We start from the raw sequence: 20,895 nt of genomic DNA, 5'->3' as shown, positions 1-20,895 counted from the left end.
GATAAGAATCCCATCTGAGTGCCAGCTCATACCACTTTACTCTTGGGCTGATGCCAAAGAAGAAAAAGCGTATTTTCCTAACTAGTATGGGACCACAGGAAGTCGTGTATGAATTGGGAAGCCTTTGCTCATGAAAGTTCAAGCATAAAATCTTGTATCCTGGGGGGAAAATGATTTTCTGGATTTCCATGAAAAAAAAATAGGGAATTCATCTAGGGGCTTGGCAGCTTGGCTTCTCTGTAAGTTGTTAAAGATGGGTAGGGTCACTTCCATGTGTAAAAGTCATAGTACGCAGCGTTTACACTTTAAAAAGTGTCTTGCTTCCTGTTATCACCTAGAGACGAAACCAGAAACTAGCTTGTTTTGCAATAATCCCACCTGGAGGTCAGGCAATAGCTGGTCCTTGTTCTTGGTTGTGAATAAATTTTCTGTCGACCGTAAAAGGAGCCCTCACTCCTGCAAAGGGATGAAAAGATTGAGCTCACTGACAGGGCAGAGAAGCCACTACACAATCATAAACTGAAGCTGACACAGAATCCGCTTCAGGCTCACAGCAGACACGGTAGACCCTGTGGACTACTAAATAGATAATGAAAGAGGATATTTATCGGAGAGGACAGTACAACCTAACCTTCAAGTATCAGTGCTGCCCTGGCCTTTTTTACTTTAATTCATTTCAATACTCCTTTTCATGGCCAGGTGAAGACACATGGTAAACTATGTGCACACACTAACCACGTTTTTCTGTCATGAGTTTTTTCAGTGCAGCTCTATTGTCAAGGTGACAGTCTGACATGTGAAAGGGGAAACATGCGTGTGCTGTGCTGTGGGGGAAAGTGTGCCTTATAAATAACAGAAATAGACATGCTTTTGTGCTTGGCTTGACCATCTCTTTGCTTATTATTTATCTGGTATAGTTGTCATTTCTCTTTCAGAAACTTTTAGGTGATAGAAAAGAAAAAAAAAACTAAGTTTGTTTATGAACCATTTGGATTTTTAAATGTAGTTACCATGTGTGCTTTAATTTTGACTATTAAGAGTTTTTGGCTTGCTTGAGGTCAGTCTCTTGTGGCCATGGTCATGGGCAGTGGGAGCCTCAAAGTTTTCCCCTAGCCCTGTGGCCCCATCTTATTTAAATAAACAAATATAAGCATATGCAGTGCGCATAAAAACATGCGTGGCCACATATAGACACAGATGTAGATCTGCAAATGGCATAAGAAAGGATTAGATGCCAGAGTGCAATGATCCCTAACTGGGGGATGGAGAGATGGGAATGACAGCTGTCTAAAATGCTAAATATTGTTTCATTTTAGGAAACATTAAAACGATCGCTTTAGCAAAGTATTTTAAAAGTACCAACTAAATTTTAGTCTAATGCTTATTTCACTTAGTCATAAATTCCAATATTATTTAAATTAGGCTCAATTAATACGCTTTTTTTGAGTAATAAAGCATTACTTTTCTATTAAAGAGTTCTCAATGATTGAAAATTTCATAGAAATATTTCATAGGAATTCTGTATCTTCCTTTCTATAATACATTAAAATATTAGGTATTTTAAAATAATTTTTGCATTTTACATATTTGTAATTACTCTCTTTTAAAATGGTTTTAAAGGTATAGAACAAAGATATCCAAATATCTTTTTCTAAAAAAAAAGTCTTTTTTTCTTTACCACATTTCCATTTTACTTGCTTTCTCATGTATCTTCCAAAAGTCATTTATAGTGTTCCCTCCTTAATCAGTGGAGAATAAATGTGGTGAGGTCCTTGTGAGAACTAAGCATGTGTCAGAAGCTTAAATATATAAGCCTGTATAACAGACTATTGGTTTGCCATTAAGGCTAGTGCTCTTCAATTTCATAAACTCATATTTATAACACCTTTTAGGTGGTAGAACTAGAGGAGAAAGTAAAGTTGGCCAGAATCCTTATTTTCAGGCTTTTATTTGAACCAATTTAAAAACAGGGTTAATGCTTTAAGCTGGGCCAGCGTACTCATTGGCCATAAACTCCACTGCTCCCTATTGCATTACAGTTGTCCATTACATGATTATAATTACCTTCCTGGTCACCTCTGTGGGAGACTCGAAGAAGAGAGGGAGGCAACCACAACCATAAAAAATTCTAATGTGATCCAGTGACAAGTCTTTGATGGCATGTATATTCCTACAGAGTGGTTGGTGGTATAGGGAAGCAAGAAAATGTGGTGATGCCCACACAGCCCAGGCCCTTAGCAAGGTGCTTCGAGGGCTCGTATAGAGACACTAAGGACTTCTTTACATCTGGGTTTTGATCTGGGTAGGCCCTGATGAAAACAGATAAAGAGTTCAGGTGACACATTTATAAACACCTTCATGTTTTCTTTCCCTGTTCGCCTTTCCTATCAGGTGAACACACAGGATTTCAGAGGGCTGGTTCGGGAGGATGCTGTTCTCTACCTGTTAGAAATCCCCAAAGGTGAAATGGTGACCATTTTAGCTCAGAGCCGAGCTGATGGTAAGCAAGTTTGGTCATTAATTTAAGGGTGGAGGGAGATAGTGGAAAGGATGGGAGAGGTGTCTTGGGACCAGAATAGGTAAATCTGGGTATTAAGAAATTGAAATGGATCTTAACACCTAATCTCTGAAGACAATTAGGGTACCATTTAACTTTCTATAGAAATGTTTTCTAAGCACCCGCTGAAATAATCTCACTAGTTGTGTCAATTTGGAATAAAACTGCTTTTCTGAACAATGATCCATCCATAAGTACAGCCTGGAGTTATGTTTGAATCTTCCATATGATGGATGCAAAAAGCCACACCCGCTGGTTGGCTCCCACATGAACCTATACCAGTCTGACAAGTGGCTTCACCTTTCTAGGCCTCATTGCTCTCATCTGTAAAATGGGGGTTGATAGTATCTTCCCTCTCTGCTTCAGAGGGTTGATTGACAACTGTATTAGTCAGTGTTCTCCAGAGAAACAGAACCAATAGGGTGTGTGTGTGTGTGTGTGTGTGTGTGTGTGTGAGAGAGAAAGAGGGAGAGAGAGAGAGAGAGAGAGATTGAGAGATTGAGATTGATTGAATGATTGATTATATGGAATGACCTACCTAGATGATTATGGACCTGGCAAGTTCCAGGTTCTGCAGGGTGAGTGGCAAACAGGAGACCGAAGGGAGCCGATAATGTATTTTTAGTTTTAGTCCAAGTCCAAAAGCCTGAGAACCAGTAGAGCCAACAGGAGTCCGAAGGCTGGCAGACTTGAGACCCAGGAAGAGCTGGTGTTTCCATTTGAATCTGTAGACAGGAAAAAAAACTGATGTCCGAGTTCAAAGTCAGGAAGAATTCGTTTTCTTCTACTTGGGAGAGGGTTTGCCTTTTTAGTTCTCTGCAGGCCTTCAACTGATTGGGTAAAGCCCACCCACATTGGGGAGTGCAGTCCGCTTTATTTAGTCTACTGATTTAAATGTTAATCTCATCCCCACCATCCAGAATGTTTGAGCAAATATCTCGGCACCCCATGGCCCAGTCAAGTTGACATACAAAATTTACCATCACAGCAACTCATAAAGTTAGTTTTTAATTCTTATTTCTATTTGAGCTATGGTTCCCATAGGGTCCGTACACTGAGTTTGCTAAATGGAGAGAAGTTAAAGAGGGTGATCAGAAATAGGAGAAATTGATAACTGTTAAAGCAAAATGTGGCATACAACGATGCTTTTGTCTTTCAGTGTATAGAGATATACTGGCCTGTGGCAGAGGAGATTCATTTTTTATAAGAAGCCACTTTGAATGTGAGAAGGAAACTCCACAGAGCCTGGCCTTCACCAGGGGGGAGGTCTTCCGAGTGGTAGATACGCTGTATGATGGCAAGCTGGGCCACTGGTTGGCCGTGAGGATTGGAAACGAATTGGAGAAAGGCTTAATCCCCAACAAAAGCAGGTATCTGAGATCGCATACTCCTATACACCCCTTTTCGCCTTTTTCCCCACAAAGAAACCTCAATCTCAGTACCCTCAGAAAGTTTGCCCACATTATTTGTCCTCATGTCCTCTCCCATTATCTACTTCTTGTTTATAAGGAGTGGCTTGGAACTGTGAAATAGCCACTTTGTGCGAGTATTTAGCATCACTTGGTTGGTCGCTGCCTTTGGCTGGTGTTTGAATGAATACCGTGAAGCAAAATATTGAGCAAATACCAAGTGGCCACAGCTCACCTCTCAGAAATATGTTGCCCTTGTCCAGTGCTCGGCCCTCTTCCTCATCTCCAGTGGACACTTGTTGGTTGACTGACAGTAGGGAGAATAGGAAAGATACTTGTTCTTTGGCAGGGGTTTCAGATCTGTTTACTGTATAGCAGCCTGTCAAAATGAGTCAGTTTTAGTGTGTTTATTACTGAGCTTCCGGTGGATTTTATGGAGACCCAGCCTTTATACGCCTCCATTGGGAAGACAGAGTGCCCACATTGCCTACCCTGTGTAACCTCTTCATTGTCAAGCTGCATCTTCTCCAGCCCAGGTTCATAAGAAATGAGTAGACTTGGCTAATGACATTCACATTTGCACATTTTCTAGCTCTAGAAATTTACTTGGCTGTGGTTTCTTCCCTCAGAGCTGAACAAATGGCCAGTGTTCAGAATGCCCAGAGGGACAATGCTGGGGACAGGGCAGATTTCTGGAGAATGCGTGGCCAGAGATCCGGCATGAAGAAGAACTTAAGGAAGAGTCGGGAAGACCTAACTGCTGTTGTGTCGGTTAGCACCAAGTTCCCAGCTTATGAGAGGGTTTTGCTTCGAGAAGGTGAGGAAGCCAAACAGCCAGAAACTGATCCGACTGGGCTCTGAGCCTGTCTTTCTTCATTTTCAGTTTGTAGCTGTCAAGTTCAAACGTATCTTTATCACTTATACGAAAGCCAGGTTATAGAGTTGGAATCATATTCATATAGGAAATAAGACTTAAAAAAATGTGAGCTGTGCAAACTTGTAAATGGAGGCATATTTACACAATTTGTAATTTTTTTTTAAATATTGCCATTCAAAAGTCTTTATATGTTACCTGTAGCAAAGTTTAATAAGAGTCAGGAGAGTGAAGGAATATTCTTTAGAAAAGAGCTGGGGCGAATTGGGGGTAGGCGAACACACAATTTCCTTCATCATTCATGTTATCATTAGCCTGTAAAATACTTTTGCTTCTTATTTTAACAGATAAGGAAGTGTATGCATTTTCATGGATTTTCTTGTCTCATTTCAGCTGGTTTCAAGAGACCTGTGGTTTTATTTGGCCCCATAGCAGATATAGCACTGGAAAAGTTGGCAAATGAGTTACCTGACCTGTTCCAAACTGCTAGTAAGTCTGTCAGTGACATCTTTCTCTCAAAAAAATTTTGTTTTGAAAAATATCTAACATACAGAAAAAATGAAAAAAACAAACATTCACATACACTTCACCCAGAGTCACCATCTTGCCATATACACTCCTCCCGCAACCAGACACACACACTTACATACTTTTTAAAATTTCTGCTGACTCATTTGAAAGTTAAAATTGCTGACATTATAACACTTTTTATCCCTGTGACTCTCCTAAGAGTGAAGGCATTCTCCTCCTACACAGCTGCACTACCATGATCATAGCCAAGAAATAATATTAATGATACTAAATAATATTACTGTGTTATTTAGTATGCAGTCAGTTTTTAAAATTTTCTCAGTTGTTCCAATTTTGTCCTTCATGGCTTTTTAAAAAAAAAATTCAGAATGCAGCCAAGGATCCTGCAGTAAGTACATTTGACTTTTTTGTCTTTCTAGTCTCTTTCTTTTTTCTAAATTATTTGGTGACATTAATAATTCAAAGAGTCCAAGCCACTTGTCTTAACATATCAGACTGTTTTTTCATGATTGGATTTTGATTAAACAGCTGGTGTGGGCCCTTCCCATTGACTCTCCTAATGAAAGTCTCCTTATGTGAGATGTCCCATTGTTGTTGATGCTAGCTTGGTATATTTGGTGTCACTGATACCTAAAAAATTATTTAGCCTCTTGTTTTTGCTTTTGCAGAAACAGAACCGAAAGATGCAGGATCTGAGAAATCCAGCGGGGTGGTGCGGTTAAACACTGTGAGGCAAATTATCGAACAGGTGAGAAAATTCATCCAAAGGTCATGTTGTCAGAAAGAACTAAGCTGTGATTTGCTGCAGTTTTTTTTTAGAATAGAATATGTATTTTAATAATCGTTAAATATTAATAGTAAAAACATGAGTATCATTGTGTGGAAACAGGTCAATATCCTGTGGTAGTGATGTGTTGGGGTTTTTTTTTTTTCATTATTCTCAGCATTATACCAGGTAACCTGTTAATTCATTCTCTTAGAAATTCTAATAGATTGGTAATGTTAACTGGACATAGTGTGAAGAGAAATGTTTTCTGCCTTTTGATTTAAATTGACAAGTTTTATCGGGTATAGCCCTTACTTATTAAGACAAACTCTTTGATGCTGCATGACTTTACATACCATTTATATAACCTTTTCTCATTTCTTACAGGATAAACATGCACTACTAGATGTGACTCCTAAAGCTGTGGACCTGTTGAATTATACTCAGTGGTTCCCGATTGTGATTTTTTTCAACCCAGACTCTAGACAGGGTGTCAAAACCATGAGACAGAGGTTGAATCCAACTTCTAACAAAAGTTCTCGAAAGTTGTATGATCAAGCCAACAAGCTTAAAAAAACTTGTGCACATCTTTTTACAGGTAAGCGAAATTTAAAATGTAGTCTTTGCTCCAAAGTGGAAATTAGACAATTGAAGAATGGACGAAATAAGGAAGTAAATCTGAATAGAGAATAGTAGTATGAAATACTATTCATGACTCCTTGAAAAGTAGCTAATCTTATAAAATGAATATATTTGACTCATGGCATTTGTATATTTAATTTTGACTGAAAATGATCATAAAGATCCATGGCATGCAATAATTGGTCATTTTGATGAGGTTCAAATTTTTGTGTGGGACTACGCGGCTGGTTATTGAGCCTAGCACACCACCTAGCACGCACATCTCTGTATCCGTTGTGTCATTGTTCTCTACTCACCATCCATGCATGTGCTAACTTAAAAAGTATTCAGAAACCTGATTTCATTATTTAAAAAATGTCCCCATAATAGAAACTTGAATACTGTAAATATTGGATGATACTGATTTATTACTCCTGTTCGAAGGATGATAATGGTGTTGTGATTATGTTTTCACAAAAAGAGTCCTTGTGTTTTAGGAATGTTTACTAATTAAAATAATTATGGATGACCTAATATATATTTACAGATGACATAATATGATGTCTGGATTTGCATTAGTAATCTTCAGTGAGGAGAAGTGGGTAGGGCTATAGAAAAGACTGGCCATGAGTTGATAGTTATTGAAGCTGAGGCTAGGTAATGTGCGCAAGGGAGTTCATTAAACTATTTTTTCGACTTTTGTATATGTTTAAATTTTCCATAATAGAATATTTTTTTGAAGTTTCTGAACTGAAGACCCACTGCTGCTATTACTCATGAAAGTAAAACAATTTAAGAATATGACATGTTTTATTAATTGAATATACGCACTACCTATGTAAATGACTAGTTCTGTGACTATGATATAATTAAGGGCTTAAAAGGGTTACTAAAGTTTTTGGTTATGCAAGTTTGTGGGAGTCACATGTTGGATGTAATATCTTTAGATTAATGATAGCTTTTTTGAGTTCAGCACCAATTATTGTCAATCTGTCTTATATTTAACATATCTGGCACTGAGGAGGGAGGGAGTGTGAATGAATATATGTCCACATTAGAATCTTGTCTTACTGTCACAGGCTTTTCTTGTTAAAGCGTGAGATGCACAAAATGCTGTAACTGAGAGGTAATTTATCAAATGCAAAGGAGGGAGTGATCTGTCATAAACTGGAATTTTGTGAATATAGAGTTATAAAAGCTTGTACTTTTGATATGTTTATATGTAGCCTTTCCTCTGTTGTTACCACTGCTACTACTAATAGTAATAATATTAACATAACCATAATAGTCATTATTATGACTATTTTTATTTTAGTATCAGCTAACAGTGGTACAGCCTCTCCTGTGCCTTGTATTATTAGGCCATAAGAAGGGCCAGGCGACTTTTGCAAAGTTACACATCCATTTCTCGCCTAAGCTAATCAATAAGTTGAAAGTTTAGGATATCTAAAGTCAGAGACTCAAATAGAAACACAGACGCTGTGAGCACCCACTTTCATCTAGAACTTTGAAGTGACTGCTCTCACCATAAGTTGCCAACCTCTACTATGGAATTATGCAGTCTTCAAGGATAGATGGAATAGGGTGCCAAATAACTTTTACCAACAAGCCCCATTTTTCTACCAAAGGCCTTTTACAGTATTCTTCCAGACTTCTGAGTCTGACTCTTCAAAGCTGTACGGGTGGCCCAACTAAGTGCTTTCTGTTTCCTGTGTCTTGCTCAGCCAGCCAGACCAAGTTGTGACTTGATTATGTGTGTTCCAGAGTCAGAGGTGGTTTTTTATGATTTTAAATTTATGGCATTTTTATGAATTAATAAAGTAGGAAAAAATCGAACTGCTTTGATGAACACATAATTCAAAATCAAGAGTTCTGTTGACTATGGCCTCACCAAGCTCAATATCCTTTTCCCCTTGTTGCACAATAACAAGAAAATCCCATTGTCCACAGATGAGTAGTTAATTATGACAATGTTAAAAAGACTGTCCTTGCAAACTCAAGGTACTCCTCAGTTAAGTGAAGGTGACAAGGGACGCTTTATTTTGAGATTTGCCCAAAAACAAGTAAACTTGTCAACATAAGTTAAAACGTTAGGTTGCCTCCGTTTAAAAAATTTTATCATAGAACACATTTGTGTATGCGTTGAAAGTTATTTGTTAAAACATGGACTTTGAATTACATGTTTTCTTGGAATTTCTGAAACACTCAGTGGTTTGAAGACCACAGAAATGGGATTATGAATTTAGAGACCCAAGCAGGACCACCCTATGTGTGAAAGTATGGGATTTTAAAGTACCACAGGATATTTTAGACTTTTATCAGCTTTCACAAGTTTCATTAATGTGAAATTCATTCAGTGTTGCATATTATTAACAAAAGTAATTCTGTGTTATTTTATAGTCTTTTGAAAAAGCTTAGGGGAAAAAGTGAATGTTGTACCAGCTAAAAGAACCCAAACTACAGTAGGCAATCCTTGGTCTCCCTAGGGTTTATGGAGACTCTGATGACTACAGGAAGCAGAGGGACGATGGTGGTCTGTCTGGCCAAGCACCTTGGTTGACACTTGCCCATTCAATGCACGGAGGGCAGAGGGGTGGTCTCTGCCATTTGAATTGCTCAACTGAGATTTAATTTATATATCCTATAATTCACCTATTTAAAATGTACAGTTCAATGGTTTTTAGCATATTCAGAGTTGTGTAGCCATCACCACAGTCCATTTTAGAACATTTCATCACCCCAAAAAGAAACCCCATATCCATTAGCATTCGTTCCCAATTCCTCCCTACCCCCTCCCCAGCCTTGCTTCTCACCTTTTGCTGTTGCTATTGACAGCCCCCAACCTCTTTGGCTGCAGAGGGAGTAGTGGTGACCACACTCGTTCCAGAGTACAACTGCCAGGATGCTCTTAGAATCTCAAGACTCCCAGCTGAGACAGAGACTGAGTAAAGATTCTTTCAATATTTCACTTTCTGGAGTTCGAGAGATGTACTAAGCCTATCCAGGGACATACAGGTCTAGTCCAGAGGTTGGAAACAGTAGAAAATAACTAATATCACTTGAAGCCAAAGACTCTGAAGAACCCAATGAGCAAAAGCCAACAGTAGACCAAAGGTGCTGAATTCCAAAGTAAACCTTTCACAAGAAGGTAGCATCATAATTGTGTACCCACCTGTTAAAGAGAGGGCAGGTACCTGAGTTGGATGTTATCAGCTTAGCCAGAAGTTACCTTTATATGGGGTTTAGGAAATCGGCTACAGTGAAGTTCTTTTTTCTTTCTTTTTTTCCCTTTTCTTGTACTTGACTCAATGTTAATTCAGTAACAGGTTTTATGACATTTTTCATTTCATTAATGTGCATGAATGTATTTTCTGCATTTCATAAACAGCCCTTTTCACTTTAGGTTTTCCTAGTAAATATGGTAAATGTAGACTGTACTCATCTCAGACAACTCCAACTTAAAGCTCAAAAAGGCAACAGAATGTCCTCCATACAATTAGTGTAAATCACTCATTTAGTCTCTGGAGCATACAACCTCATTTCTATATTTAAGTACTATGGCATCACGTTTTACCCAAGAGCACAGTTATCTTCGCTAAGTACCGTAATAAAGATGCAAAAGCCCAAGGAATCAAGGTTAATTTTCCTTGAGTTGTCCAATGTATCAGTTTATTCTAATGCTATAAATAATTAATAACTAGGGAAATTGTAAGCTCATTCAGGATATTTCAAGGTCAGTGTTAGAACTTCTTAAATCAAAGAGTGGTATATGTTACTAGGAAGAAAACTTCAAGCATAGTTGCTTACAAAATTGCTTCGTAGTTCTTTTTTGCCCATCTATAGAGAATTATGCAGACTTCGGAAGAGGTGGAGCAGGGTACCAAACAACTTTTACCAGCAAAGCCTCAGTTTTCTTTTGAGTGTTACACAGAATGCCATACGCTCTAACAAAAGGCTGTGACGTTGTCCTTGTTTTAAAAAATCCTGGTTTTCCTGCAGTACGATCATTTTAGGTCCAATTTAATTTATTGTTCTGGACCAATTTTTTCTCTAGTTTTATCTCCAGTAGGTCCATAAATATATATTGCTGAAGAATGATTCACCTATCTATGTTTTACTTGGTTGGCATTTTATATTGGTGCTCTAAATTCTTGTTTTCATCTGGGCTGTGTCGTGCAGTGGCTAAGGCCATAGGCTCTAAAAGCAAACTTTTGAGTTTGTATCTAGGCTTCTTCAGTTAATTAGTGTGAGGCCTCGAGCTGGTTAATTGCATCACTGTGCCTCAGTTTCTCATCTCTAACGTGGGGATAATGCAATACCTACCTCACAACGTTTGTATGAACATGAAATGGGCTAATCTGGTATTTGGAATAGTACTTGGTCAAGTCATAGCAAGTGCTATTATCTAAGATACGTTTTGTTCTGAATAGGAACTATATATTACTTGAATATACACTTGTAGAGCCGTATGTATATTCTAAAATGTTTAAGTCTATCAAAGTGATCTGCATTTAAGTGTTATCTTCAGTATTTTATTGGAGATATCTAACAGCACATTAGTGAATATTTTTCTTATTTGTAATATACATGTCTGTGTAATAATCTTTAAAATATAGTACTTTTTATATTGGTTTGTGATGAGTTTTCTTTGTTCCTGAAGATATACTGTTTAAAAATATATTTTCTGAAGGTACCTTTTCTGAAAAAATAGACATTCTGAAAAAAATTAATCCATTTTTAGCTTTATATCCTCCATCTGCAGTGTAAACGCAACAAAAGAGATGTTGTATTTAAACATGTGTGAATTTCTCTTGCATCTGCCGGTGTTTTAATTCAGATATGACAGAAATAAGTATAAATTATATCAAATAAGTTTTAAAGTTGCTCTGGAAATTGATGCACACCTTTTTGCCTACATTTCTACAGCTACAATCAACCTAAATGCAGCCAATGACAGTTGGTTTGGCAGCTTAAAGGACACAATCCAGCATCAGCAAGGAGAAGCAGTTTGGGTCTCCGAAGGAAAGGTATGTGGCATAGATAGATACTCTGCTGTGAGGTGAGACTCTGCGTTTTGAATCTTTTCTCAAGAGGGTAGTGAATGTAGTACAGCCATGCGCATTTGAAGTGATTCCAGCGTATGTGCTAATCAAGCTTGAAATTTTATAAATTCTCTGAAAAATAATAAAATGAAGCGGCTTTTTTAAAAAAGCAGAATGTAATATACGCAGTCCTACATTCACTTCCTTTTTACTTTTAACGTAGTAACTAGTCATGTATTCCAAGCACACTAATCAGAGCTTACAAGATCTCTAGCTGAGCGCCACTTACAAAGGACAGGGAAATTCAGAGTGGAGGCGAGAGGTGAGTTTGAGGAGCATGGAGAACGTGGTTAAAAATTAATAGAAAGCAGAAAAGTGAACAGAGGTGGAATCATTTGCTTAGAAAAGAGGTTGGCACAGAATGTGTCCTAGGCATTTGAGTAGATGATAAGAGGGCGTTAGGAAATTTGTGTAGGCTTCTAAGATTGGCTAGTTTCTCATCCATGGCTCATGCACAACTCTACTGAAGGGAGGATACAGAGAGAGTATATAATTTCCTGCAGTTCTAGGAGCCTGTGGTGCTTAGTCTCCTGTAGTCCAGCTGAATTGAGGTAGCTTGTGGGACCTTGAAGGTACAGATTCATTGCAAAAGTGAGTCGATATCCAGTGAGATTGTCAAGTCCTAGTCTTGTCCTTTGGGAACTGCATGTTTAGTCAAGATGTCTAGCCTCTCCTGAGCACCCACAGCCTGCTGAGACTCTGCGCTAGCCTCCTCACTGACAAGTTGAATAGGACAGAGTTTCTGCCCTCAAGGACTTGGGAATCTGGTGGCTGAATAAAAGGGTATGCAGCACAAGGCAGTGTGCATTTATTACTAGGAAACAAGTACTAGCAGAAGCAGCTTGAGAGAAGCCAGATTCTGGAAGAAAAGCGCAACAGTCAGAGGAAGCGGACTCAGTAGCGTTATATCAGATGGATGGTAGCAAGGATAGATAGGGTGGAGAGAGTTCCTAATTTGATTTCCTGCACAAAAATTAACATAGTAATTTAAAGCCAAGTGATTCAGGAAAAAAAAGGTGACTTCCCTTTCTAGAACATGTCACGGTTTTAGTCACTTGGCTGTGCCCTTGGGAATTTTCTTGAGTTCCCACTCCCAGGAGCCATAGCACACACCACTGACCCTCCGAAACAAATTCCTCTAGATGGAAGGGATGGATGATGACCCCGAAGACCGCATGTCCTACTTAACCGCCATGGGCGCGGACTATCTGAGTTGCGACAGCCGCCTCATCAGTGACTTCGAAGACACCGACGGTGAAGGAGGTGCCTACACTGACAATGAGCTGGATGAGCCAGCTGAGGAGCCACTGGTGTCTTCCATCACCCGCTCCTCAGAGCCGGTGCAGCATGAGGAGGTGAGGCGAGGCGAGGCGAGGCGAGGCAGGCCACAGGCTGCGAGGCCATGGGCAGGAAAAGAAGGTTTGGTGTTTCACTTGAATTCTTCTGGACAACCGTTAATTCAGGATGCTGTAGAAGGTATTCCTAAGGGTTGGAACAGATGACTTCTAGGGATTCTTTCATTCCAAGTCAAGGCCTGCATGGCTGCAGTAGTGGTCCATGGGACAGTGGGACAGGAACTGAGCACTGGGAAAGGTTGCGTGGTCAGCACTCATCTCACCAATGCCCTTGGGCATGATGGGTAAACTGAATGGCGTTATAAGCCAGCTCTCCAAATTACAGGTGGAACATTGCTTTTTAAATACAATATTGATGTATTTACTTGTAACCTTTGATTAGGTCTCTCTCTATATACTCTTAGGTATCCTTGCCCTTCCCCAGCCTGCCTCTAACCTTTCTAATGTTGCCAAAGCTCCTGAGTGTTTCCCCATCAGTTTCCTTCTCTCTCGTATTTCAGTTTTTGAATTGAGTTTATGATCACATATGTCTGATCACATGTATTATGCATCCACTGGCTAGTGAATAGACAGCTTCTGTGATCCTAGAAATCACAGTGATAGGCACTAAGTTAGGACCAGAGCAATTATTGGTTACACCTCAGAGAACATTGGGATAATGATCTTTGTAGATGAGATTATCCATATATTTGGATCATTATTGTTGTGGACTTCCCTTTAGCAGTTTAGCTCATTTCAGTGAATGATTTTATTTTTTATGAAAAAGAAGTACCAACAATTAAGTTGAAAGGGGTGATAAAATCTACCATGACAAAAAATTAGTATATACCATTGGACAAGTTGTAAAGAATAACTCCTCATTATCTGAAGATAGAGATGAGCTAAATGCTTAAAAATGTTAAATGCCAGCTATAAGTGACAAAAAGGATTTTAGACTTTAGACTCTTTTTTTGTACTTTAAAGGGAGAGACTACTACAATGGATGCATCTAGTTAAAAAAAAAAATGTGTCTGAAATATTTGCTAATGGGAATATGCCTAATATCTGCCTTTTCAATACAGAAGCACTGAGTCAGTATCTGAGCTTATGTAAATTACGAACTTTTATGCAAGTTATAAGCCTCCAATTCTGAATGTATGCAAGTCTTCAGAACTCCAGCAAAGCAGACGAGTGCTCTTTTCTCTCTGCTTGGATGTTCTTGTTATGAATGAACCTTTATGTCTTATAGAGCATAAGGAAACCCAGCCCAGAGCCACAAGCTCAGATGAGGAGAGCTACTAGCAGAGATCACCTTAGGGACACTAGCCCACCCCCGGCATTCAAACCAGAGCCGCCCAAGGTACGTGGCTGGGAAGAAGCTCAGGATGGGAAGGAAAAGGAAGCGGACATCCCTGGAACTCCCTGCATAGCCAGGGAAGAGCGCACACAATAAAATGGCATTGAATTGTGTTTTTGACTCACTATTTCTCTATTAGAACTTCCCTTTTAACCTATTAAGTAAAACTCAAAATCAGAGAAGGGCGAAAAGATAGGAAGGAGGTAAAGGAAGGATTAAGGAGAAAGTAAATTCTAGGACCGTTAGTTTTTTTTTTTTTTTAATTAATCAATTGATGCCCAGAATCAGCAGTCTCAGAATCTGCTTTTCTGTCCAATTAGAATGTTCTGCCCACAATCTGATAGATGCACCCAGAAAGTGCTTACTGGTAATTTGCTAAAGAAAACAATCATCACCATTGTTTAGGAACTCTTATTATGATGATGGTTTAATTTATTTTTTAAATAAATCATTATCCAGAACAGAATCAGTATAAGAACACATGGGTATATGTCATATTATTTTTTATCTCCTGTCTGAGTCAAAGCTATGACTGTAGGCCTTTCCTCACAACCCAATAACATTTCTCTATTTAACTCAATAATTTAGGCGAGAAGAAAGTACTAATGTATTTTGTGAGCTATTAGAAGTAATTAGTGACCTCATAAAATATATCAATGACAATTTACAAGCTGGCCTAGGACCGAAGTATGAAAGGAAAAGGGCCATTGGTGTGATATGCCCTCCCCCATCCCCACCCTGGTCTCCTTCATGGCTGGATATGGGCCCAACCTCCAGGCCAGGGCCCATGGTGTGGTATGAACTCAGGAGCCCACTCTTTGATCCTGAAGCCTGACTAGTTCTGAGGTTTCTCCAAAATTCTAATCCCTTCCATTGTGAAATGAGATCTGATCTACCTCTGGCATTTGCAGGACTCCTAGCACTTCCTCAGCATCTTCTTGATTTCCAGAGCTCTGAATTCTTTTCTGTAGGAGGTGAGGTAGGGATCAGGTTGCCCAATCAGTGGCGGTTTGCCCTGCCATATTTGATATTTTTTTGTCAGAATGGTATTTTTTGACCACCTTTGGAAACTGATCAGGAAATGGAGTGTATTAAATCACTAATATAGATGTGAAAGTAAACCGAAAGCCCAAGATCAACATTTGTCATTGCTTTCTGCAGGCCAGAACCCAGAGCAGAGAAGAGTCATTCAACTCCTCCAGATCCTATGAATACAAGTCAAACTCCCCCCCAGCTGTGGCTGGTCACGAAATTCTGGGGGCATCTGCCAAGGGTCATCCTCCTCCCGTTGCAGCGAAGCCTTCCTTTGGCCGGCCTATACTGAAGCCCTCCACCCCGGTCCCTCCCCCAGAGAGTGAGGACACGGGAGAGGGCAGCGAGGGGCAAGATAACACACCCAAGTCTGTCCTGGGCAAAGTGAAAATATTTGAGAAGATGGATCACAAGGCAAGATTACAGAGAATGCAAGAGCTCCAAGAAGCACAGAATGCAAGGGTAATTGTTTTCTAACTGCTAGGTCATCCTAGGGTGTCAGCAATAAGCTTTTCAAATGGGTTTCATGTCAGTATAATGGTGTACAGTTCTTTTTCTACTGCCACAGACGTAAAAGGGACGTTTACATGCATCATACCAATGGCACATCCTGTGTATGTCATTTCCAGATTGTCAACTATTTGTGTGTATCTCTTTTTCTTCCAATCAAGGAAGCCTTAACAATACAGGTGAATCAGATTCTGTGCTTTGTACTTGAGAACGTCGTATTGGGTTCTGGAATGTGGAAGTGTGACGAGAGAATCAGTGCCGCTTGGAAGTTATTTTTTGTTAAAACATTTGCTATGTTTACTGAGTTCTAATTTGCTCCCAGATTTGCCATAGAAACCAACCAAACCTTGGGTTCGAAAATTGATAAAATGATAGGCCCTTAGATTGTGCTTTTTTATATTGTTGTTTGTATTTTTGTGCCCTGAGCAGATACAACCTTGCAAAAGTTAAAGAAGAATTTAGGTAAAGGTCTGTGGAGCATATTTTGCCCGGTGGATATGGGAGTTTTCTTCATTTAAATCTATCACAACAGCAGTGCTTCTTAGTGTTTTTCTTTTTTTCTTTTTTTTACTGTGGTAAAATACACATAACATAAAATTTACCATTGTAACCATTTTTAAATGTTCACTGGCATTAAGTACATTCACATTCTGTATACCTATCTCTATCATCCATCTCCAGAACTTTTTCATCTTCCCCAACTGAAACCCCGAACCTATTAAACTATTCAGCAATATTATTTCCCATTTCATGCTCCCCCCACCCCCCATCTCCATTGTCCCCTGGTAACCATGCTATTTTTTTCCTCTGTGATTTTGACTACTTAGCGTCCTCATATAGGTGGAATCATACAATATTTGTCCTTTTGTGACCGGCTTATTTCCCTCAGGGTTCATCCATGCTGTAGTATTGCTTAAAACATTTTCCTACTTGACATGTACCATTAGGTATCACACAGCAGCATGGAAACTAGAGAGTGGCTTCTATTTTGCCTCTTCTTGAAAGGGGATCAGAAACCAGCAAGTGACTATCCAGTGGTTCATTCTTTCCTTCTTATTCCTTTTTGTCTTAATTACCACAGATTGAAATTGCTCAGAAGCATCCTGATATCTATGCAGTTCCGATCAAAACCCACAAGCCAGACCCTGGCCAGTACACAAGGTAAGGGCTGCTTGGCAGGTAAAGGTCTGCAAGTGGGGCTTACCTCGGACTTGGACTCCTAAGAAAGAATTTTCTTTACTTGCATTTCAAAGTAATAGGATTTTTTTCCTGGTCAGTGGTTTACCTTACTTATTTAGACAAATTTAATTTTAAAGATAACAGAATCAAAATTTCATGGTAATTTTGTCTGTGTGCTAAAACGCTGACAAAATGTAATCATTGACATTTCAAGTCAGTCCCCTTTGACACTTTGAAGCACAGATATGTTAAATTGTAATAGGATAGCACATGAGCAAAATTCCTGGGTACATAGACCAGTTTCATCACTACTGTTTTCTAGCTCCAAGCCAAGCTCCTTAATTCCTTTGCATCACCTAGCAAAGTCAGGCCACTTGTGCTGACTTATGATTTAAAGGAAAGATAACAATCAATTGACTGGTGTTGGTAAGATGTGACGTTTTAAAAAATGCTGCCTAAGCACTAGGAATTACCACAGTATCTTCCTGTTGAGGTTTTACACTGGATCATTTCCTGCTTCCGAGAATAGTGCAAAAATAAATCACATTTCTTGTGGCTGTTCTGCCTGGAAGCTAGAGTCTAATTTTACAGCAGTAGAAAACTAGTGGCAAATTTTTTTACCAAAGAGTAGCACTTGTGCCAGTGAACTTAGGGGTGGACAGGGCACCCCTTGTCTAGCTAGGGAATCCTTAGGTTAGGGAGCACCTGCAGGGCTTCCTCCTTCATTACCCAAGCAGGCATCAGCCTTGACCTGTTAACTCCTATCCCCACTCCCATAACTTTGAACCTGAAGTGGGGCCAGGAGTGTCCCTGGTTTGTCAGCACAGTGTGGCTCAGAGGTAAGTGGTCTTGGGTGATTGTCCACTGTGCATTTAACCCTCTCAATTTTTTAGTTCTAGACCCCCTGAGCCACAGAAAGTTCCTTCCGTACTCTATCAAGATGCCAGAGGAAGTTATGGCAGTGACGTGGAGGAGGAAGAATACCGCCAGCAGCTGTCAGAACACTCAAAGCGTGGTTATTACGGCCAGCCTTCCCGATATCGGGACACAGAGTTGTAGGTGTCTGAGAATGGACTTTTCGTACCTGGCTGCTGCCACCTCAGAGCACAGTCCCGCGAAACCACGGGATGGTTCTTTCCAGTTAAAATGCACCATGGAGATGTGCTGGGACCTGAGTTCCTGTCCAGGGGACAGCCAAGCAAATTCAGAACTGAAAGCTCTATTTGTGGGGCCGGGGCTGGGGAGGTTTTGGCTTTTTGCTCAGAATTCAGAGAAACACTACAGTTTGATACTGTTACCTGCTTCAGTGGACCAAAATCTGTATTAATTCTGTTTGCATATTTTTAACATGTCTATTAAGAATTAATAACTACTTTTCCTCATTAATAGCTGTCTTCAAGGACTGTTTCAATGTGAGACAATGTGAAAAAAAGAATAGAAATACTGTTGGACTCCAACTAAATTCAAAGAAGTATTTTATTACAACTTTAAGTGCCTTTGATGAGAAGTGTCTTAAATTTTCTTCCTTTGAAGCTTTTTATGCAAAGCCGTAATGGACTAAAATCTTTTGACTACATTTTCATACCATTTAATAGCTATAGTTTTCCCTGCACTGTGTCATCTTTTCAAGGCATTTGTCTTTGTAATATTTTCCATAAATTCTGACTGTATGTATAATAGCTATTCTTGGTAGTTTGGCTACCAGTGTTAAACAGGTTGAAGACCAAGAAACTGGCATAGAAAGTTTTTGTTTGTTTAAAACTATGTGCTCCACAAAAGCAGATACTGAAGAAAAACACAATTTCTTTCCAAAAGTGTGTGTGTTGACAACAGTTTTATAATGTAATAAAAAGGAGGACATCACAATCAACCAATTTGCTTTGTGGTAGATTTCTACACTGATTCCTATTTTTAAATGCAACTTGTATTTCAGTTATTGATCACATAAGTGAGGATGTGCCCCGTGCTGAAAGTTGGAATATGGAGACATAGGAAAAAAAAAAAAAAACAGAATAAAAACTACACATAATCTCATTTCTCAGAAAATGTTGGTGCATATCCTCCAATTATATATTTTTGGATGTCTGTGTGTGTTATAATTTGGAGGTAAACTATATTTGGAGTTCTGTTTCTTAGCTTTTCCATTTAGCATTCTATCATGAACATTTCTCTCAGGTAGTTAAAACTCATGCAAACTGCTAATAATTACAATAACATTGTGTGACTGCTTCATAAGTAGACTGTTCTGTAATCGTTGGCCGTTTGTATTGTTTCCAGTCTTTTGCCACTTTTACATGAAGTATATCTCTTTGTATATAAATCCATTTTCTTATGTCAGTGAGCAGCATTTCAATGCTTTTCTGCAGGTAGGTTCTCAGAAGTGGAATTACTGAGCAAAAGTATAGAAATGTTTTTAAGGCTCTTAAAGTTTATTGCCAGATTGCTTCCTAGAAAAGTTACATCAATTTATACTCCCACATTCACTCTTTAAAGCCTAAAATATGTTTAGAATTTAAGGAAGACAGTCTAGGAATTTAGGCTGAATCAAAAGTATACTGATTTTAGGAAAGGAAAAGACTTTTGGTTCCGTTAAGGGTCTGTTATAATATGCATTGACATAAAGGTGTTAAGCTTGTGATTTAGTTGAGTTAGAAATTCGGCTGGCTTATAACTGAGTTATAAATATAGCCTTGGTTATGTCTATCAATCTGGGTGCCGAAATTCATAAACCAGTTAGTGTTGTAGATCAAACTTCTGAGCAGTCCTCAAGGCACTGAGTCAAATCTGCATGTTTCATAAATAAAAGCCACCTTTTGTGGATAGGAGAAGAATACACTGGTTAAATATATGATGGTTTAATTTTCTTATGTCCTTTAAACACAGGAATGAGCCCTTTTGCAAACCCAGGTAGGGGAAGAGAGGAGGCTTTTTAGCAGGAGCTAGGCTGTCATCTGATCCAGCACTTTTTTTGTAATACCTTAAATGGTGCAGACAGGCAGAACCTCTGATCTACAGAATGTCCCATAATATGCCTGATAGGCCACCAGTATCTGCCCACCTCCTTTTTGCTTTGTTCAGGGAAGGCTTTAAGGCTGCCTACAATATATGTGTAGTAAAATTGAGAAAAATGGGTGCTAGGCAAATGAGGAAAGGGGAGAATTTCAAAATAGGAATGACAAAGCCACAAGCGAGAGTAGTGTGTATTGTAGGAGCTGTCAGGGCTCCTCTGCTGTCCCGAGGCTAGTGTGGAGCATGTGATCTGATTCAGAATGTCCTTAAGTGGGGAAAGTTGTTTGGAATTTTCTTCCCTCCAACGTTCTGTTTATTCTGTAGGGTCTTAGGTTGCATCATGCAACTATCGCTACTTATTTGCAAGGATGATTTTGGAGGTCCGTTTCTTAACTGTGTTCTTTCATGGAGGGCAGTAGCACAATTCCAAGGGCCACTCAGTGAAAGTTATGAAGAAAGCACCCAAAGCTGCAGTGTAGAAACACCACTCTGCAGTCTGGTCTAATCCAGAGATCAATGAAAGAGAGGGGCAGGGGGAGATTATTTGTGGAAATTGACTCACGTGATTATGTAGACTTGGTAAATGCAAAATCCGCAGGATAGGCCTGTAAGCT

General features: G+C 39.2%; 1 protein-coding gene across 7 annotated transcripts in view; it reads left to right on the top strand.

The window, feature by feature from the left end:
- The window catches only part of TJP2 (tight junction protein 2), a 102,106-nt gene extending 82,960 nt beyond the window's left edge, over positions 1–19,146 (top strand). For 4 of the 7 annotated variants that reach the window (XM_016135539.2, XM_016135542.2, XM_016135537.2 and 1 more), the window contains 12 exons: positions 2,392–2,500; positions 3,717–3,927; positions 4,596–4,783; positions 5,234–5,329; positions 6,040–6,119; positions 6,525–6,735; positions 11,685–11,785; positions 13,003–13,215; positions 14,444–14,554; positions 15,713–16,045; positions 17,175–17,254; positions 18,166–19,146. In XM_016135539.2, coding sequence (XP_015991025.2) covers positions 2,392–2,500; positions 3,717–3,927; positions 4,596–4,783; positions 5,234–5,329; positions 6,040–6,119; positions 6,525–6,735; positions 11,685–11,785; positions 13,003–13,215; positions 14,444–14,554; positions 15,713–16,045; positions 17,175–17,254; positions 18,166–18,331 — 1,899 coding nt within the window. In that variant the 3' untranslated portion in view covers positions 18,332–19,146. The remainder of the gene's footprint in view (positions 1–2,391; positions 2,501–3,716; positions 3,928–4,595; positions 4,784–5,233; positions 5,330–6,039; positions 6,120–6,524; positions 6,736–11,684; positions 11,786–13,002; positions 13,216–14,443; positions 14,555–15,712; positions 16,046–17,174; positions 17,255–18,165) is intronic. The other 3 variants (XM_016135535.2, XM_016135541.2, XM_016135540.2) reach the window with 2 other exon arrangements.
- The last annotated feature ends 1,749 nt before the right edge of the window (positions 19,147–20,895 follow it).

This window comes from Rousettus aegyptiacus, unplaced genomic scaffold, assembly GCF_014176215.1.
Source record: "Rousettus aegyptiacus isolate mRouAeg1 unplaced genomic scaffold, mRouAeg1.p scaffold_m13_p_3, whole genome shotgun sequence".
NCBI lineage: Eukaryota > Metazoa > Chordata > Mammalia > Chiroptera > Pteropodidae > Rousettus > Rousettus aegyptiacus.
The sequence above is the reverse complement of the archived record's forward strand: the minus strand, read 5'-3'. Positions and strand labels throughout refer to the sequence as shown.